The sequence below is a fragment of the Meleagris gallopavo genome, unplaced genomic scaffold (assembly GCF_000146605.3).
Source record: "Meleagris gallopavo isolate NT-WF06-2002-E0010 breed Aviagen turkey brand Nicholas breeding stock unplaced genomic scaffold, Turkey_5.1 ChrUn_random_7180001952210, whole genome shotgun sequence".
Classification (NCBI taxonomy): Eukaryota; Metazoa; Chordata; class Aves; order Galliformes; family Phasianidae; genus Meleagris; species Meleagris gallopavo.
The window spans coordinates 17,916-22,287 of record NW_011213322.1 but is presented as its reverse complement, the minus strand read 5'-3'; the positions used below and the strand labels follow the sequence as shown (position 1 = coordinate 22,287).

Genomic DNA, 4,372 nt, shown 5'->3' with positions numbered 1-4,372 from the left:
GCGGAAGCTGCTCATCACGGTGTGGTCCTCCTTGCGGCTGTCGTTCAGTCTGTCTATCAGGCCCTGTGCCCGCTGTCTCAGATCCCCCACGCTGGAATCCAGGGCAGCAAAGTAACGGGATGATGCCTGTCTGTCCAGCACTGCTGCACCCTGGGACTCCATCCTGGGCCCAAACACAGGATGCCGTGTCACCACCGCGCACAGGGGACAGGAGAAGCAGATGGACCGGCTGATAAAACTCCAAGCCTGGAGCTGGGCTCAGCTCCTGGCTCCCCACCAGGGTTGTTGGGGAGGTAAACGCGTGGAGCTTGAGGACGCGCACTCGCAATTTGCCCCCCAAACTGCCCTGGCAGCGTGCAACCCATCCCCAAATCGTTTCTCCCCTTTTGATGCGTTTTCCCACACTGCAACCTATTGAGTCCCGCAATCAGTGCCCAGTTTGGCACGTGAATGGAGAAATTACATTACAAAAGAGGGAACCACCCTCTAACGGACTTGGTGGCTGCTGAGCAATGAGGTCCGTTCCCGGTGGGGGCACTCAAACCCCTCATCCCCCCCCAGTTGCAAGGCCAGGCTGGATGTGCCTTTGGGCAGCCTGGTTGGTGATCCTGCACACAGCAGGGGGCTTGAAATGAGATGGTCATTGTGGTCCTTTTCAACTCCGGCCATTCTATGATTCTATGGGTCTTCATGTGTCCCTCTGGGTCCCTATAGCGGGATCTATGGGTCTGTATGGGTCCCTATGAGGGATCTATTTGTCCCTCTGGGTTCCTATGAGAGATCTGTGGGTCCCTCTGGGTCCCTCTGGGGGATCTGTGGGTCTCTACGGGTCCCTATGGGGGATCTATGTGTCCCTCTGGGTCCCTCCGGGGGATCTATGGGTCTCTATGGGTCCCTATGAGGGATCTATGTGTCCCTCTGGGTCCCTCCGGGGGATCTATGGGTCTCTATGGGTCCCTGTGAGGGATCTATTTGTCCCTCTGGGTTCCTATGAGAGATCTGTGGGTCCCTCTGGGTCCCTCTGGGGGATCTATGGGTCTCTATGGGTCCCTATGAGGGATCTGTGTCGCTCTGGGTTCCTATGAGAGATCTCTGGGTCCCTCTGGGGGATCATTGAGTATCTACAGGTCCCTATAGGGGATCTATGGGTCTCTATAGGTCCCTATGGGGGATCTATAGGTCTCTATGGGTCTCTCTATGGGTCCCTATGGGGGATCTATGTGTCCCTATGGGAGATCTGTGTACCCTATGTGTCTCTTGGCAACCCTGCACATAGCAGGGGGGTTGAAACGAGATGATCACTGTGGTTCAACCCAGGCCATTCTATTCTACTCTACTCTACTCTACTCTACTCTACTCTACTCTACTCTATTCTGTCCAGACTGTTGATAAAGATATTAAACCAAAACAGCCCCCAGCTGGATTTCACCCCATCCACCACCACTTCTGGGCCCAATCCATCCCTTCTGTTCCCCACTGAAGGGCTCCTACCGTGGGCTCTCTCCTTGGGCTTTTTCCCCACCAGGCGCAGGGCAGCAGGCAGGGTCACTTTTTGTCTCCTCCAGCAGCACATTCTGGTTGTCCTGCAGTGCTGTGGTGATGTCAGGATGATGGGAAGACATTTTGCAGCCTTGGGAGGTGGGGAGGGGGGGGGGGCTGTGGGGCTGCTCCCACCTCTGTCCAAAGCCTCACGGCTGAGCTCCTCAGCAGCCTGCAAGGAATTCAAAAGGGAAAACATCTCGTTAGACTTAATATTATGGGATGTCCGTGAGGGACAGAGAGAAACCTCAGGGAATCCTCTATAAAAATGACATCTTTCAGAGGGAGGCCCAGCAGATCACCTGGGGGGAGAGCCAATGTCCCATAGGGAAACAAAGGATAAATGCATTAAGTGAGGGGAGGGAGGAGAAATAATTTGCCTGGGAACAAATAATCAGGTATTTTGGCCGATTTTTTATGGGTTTTAGGTGATGTTCTGTACACTGCCACACGCTCCCACCCTACAAACGTGACTGCTGTGGCTGACAAAGCCAAGGGCGGGCACATCCCTCAGCGCAGGGCTCAGCCGAGGGTTGTGGAAGCTGTTGTGGGCACATCTGGGGAACGAGGAAGGCCGCCTAAGTAACACCGTGCAGAGCCGCACAGCCTCACCCCCAACCGCCGCCATTTTGCCCGCGGCCTCCCTGAGGTGAGCACGGTGGGCGGGGCGACGATGGGCGGCAGTTGATGGGCACCCGCGCAGGCCAATCATCGCCCTCCTCTGCCACCGGTTAGCCAATGGGTGGCGGAGAAGGAAAAGGCGGGAAGGGCTGGGCTGTGAGGAGGCGGGGAGGCGAAGATGGCGGCCGGTAGGTTGGGACGAGGACTGCGGGGTACGGACGTGGGATGGGTGGAGGAGGAGGAGCGTGGGTCAGCTGAGGGAGTGGGGAGGGCTGCTGGGGGGAGGTGCGGGCAGGGCCAAGTGGCTCAGGGCTCGGGAGAGGTGTGGTGGTGTTCTGTAGGAAGTACTGCCCCTGTGGCCTAGCAGAAAGCAGGAGCAGATCGATTGTGCTCTCCCCGTTTGGGTACCGCTGCGATGCAGACATCTGGCACCGACCTGAGTGTGAATGCAGCCTGCTAATACAGTCTCCATTCCTCATCTGTTCAGCAGCCTTCAGCCCATCTGCAGCCTCACCCACTTCAGGTGCAAGTATCCCAAAACTGTGCAGAGACAGTGAGGGGGGTCTTTCCTCCCAAATCCAACTCCTAAACCTTACGCCACAATAAAGCCTTCCCTCAGCAACCATCCCACCTGTGGTTGCTGCCCCTCCCCCCCCTTCCCCCAGCAAATGCAGAGGCATCCAGCTGCACAAAGGAAGTTTATTGGTGAGACTTCGGTGCTCCACAAGGACTCAGGCGTCGAGGCGGCACAGGGGGTTGTCGTAGACCATCTGTAGATTGACCCGGTGCCCCACCAGCTCCCGGATGTTGTTGATGCCATACTTGATCATGGTGGGGCTGGAAGAGGATTGGGGTGGGAGGGGGGTTCAGAAGGGCACGTCCCAGCACTGGGGCTCCCTCCGCTCCCTCTTGACTCACCGCTCCAGTGAGAGCCCCCAGGCGATGACAGAGACGCTCTCGGGCAGCCCCATGGGTAAGAGCAGCTCAGGACGGAAAACGCCTGAGTTCCCCACCTCCACCCACTTCTTCAACCCTATGGAATGAGAAGGGTGGGGGCCCCCACCCCACAAGGGTGATGGTGAGATGGTGACCCCCACCACCGGAGCACCCCAGGGTCGTCTATTGTCCACACCTCCGCATACTTTGTAGAAAGTCACAGGCCAGGTCCTGCTCCCCAGGGATTTCCCATTGCCCCAAGCCTCACAGGAGAAAGGCCAAGCACCCTCCACCCCAAAAACACACCCCAGAGCTCCCCCACCCCTCTCAGGGTCCCCGCACCCTCATGGTAGCTGAAGATCTCCATGCTGGGTTCCGTGTAGGGGTTATAGGCTGGCTTGAAACGCAGCTTGCTGATGCCTGAGGGGAAGATAACAGTGAGGGAGTGCTCCAGCCCCCCATCCAGCTGCCCCCCTGCTCTCCCCATACCTAGCTTGGTGAAGAACTGATGAAGGATGCCCATCAGGTGGCCCAGGGTGAGCCCACGATCGGCCACCACCCCCTCCACCTGGTGGAACTCAGCGAGGTGCGTGGCGTCCAGGCTTTCATTGCGGAAGACCCGGTCGATGGAGAAGTATTTTACAGGGGTGAACTTACCCTGGAATAGGGGATGTTGGGGAGGGGAGGTGGAATGAGGTGAGAAAGTGGAGGGGGAAGTGGTGTTAAGCAGCCCCTCCCTGCGCTCCCCTGTCCTCGCTTCACCTGGCGAGCCAGGTGGTACAGCGCACGGGCGCTGGCAGACGTGGTGTGCGTGCGCAGCAGGTTCTTCCTTGCTTCCTCCACCTTCCATTCGTACTTGTAGCTGGTGGGGAGGGGGCTCAGATCAACCTGGGGCACCCCGAACCAGCCTTAAACCCCCACCCCATCCCAAAGCGCTCACCCCTGTGAACCGTAGCCTCCCTGTGAGTGAACCTTCTTCACCCTGGCCATGTAGCCGGCGGGCAGCTCAGGAGCTTCAGCAGGATCTGGGGGAAAATATATACATTCCATGTATATATGAGGGGGTCAGTGGGGATTTGTGTGTGTGTGACCCCCCCCCTCGGCGTCTGCACCCACCCTGCAGGAAGAAGGTGTCGTGCTGGTCTCGGGCTGGGTGCTGCTGGGGTTGGAAGAGAGCGTCAAAATTCCAGAAGGAGCTCTCCACAAAGTTGTCTGTGGGCATCTCTGTGAACCTGGCAGTCTGAGGTGTCACTTTGGGGGGTGGGGGGGGAACAAC

At 58.0% G+C, this 4,372-nt stretch overlaps 1 protein-coding gene across 1 annotated transcript in view; it reads right to left on the bottom strand.

The window, feature by feature from the left end:
• Positions 1-2,841: 2,841 nt before the first annotated feature.
• The window catches only part of FARSA (phenylalanyl-tRNA synthetase subunit alpha), a 2,899-nt gene continuing 1,368 nt past the window's right edge, over positions 2,842-4,372 (bottom strand). Inside the window, exons 7-13 of the mRNA XM_010728036.3 lie at positions 4,213-4,328; positions 4,037-4,121; positions 3,859-3,958; positions 3,586-3,754; positions 3,439-3,516; positions 3,079-3,193; positions 2,842-2,997 (exon numbers count right to left, since the gene is read on the bottom strand). Coding sequence (XP_010726338.1) covers positions 2,892-2,997; positions 3,079-3,193; positions 3,439-3,516; positions 3,586-3,754; positions 3,859-3,958; positions 4,037-4,121; positions 4,213-4,328 — 769 coding nt within the window. The 3' untranslated portion in view covers positions 2,842-2,891. The remainder of the gene's footprint in view (positions 2,998-3,078; positions 3,194-3,438; positions 3,517-3,585; positions 3,755-3,858; positions 3,959-4,036; positions 4,122-4,212; positions 4,329-4,372) is intronic.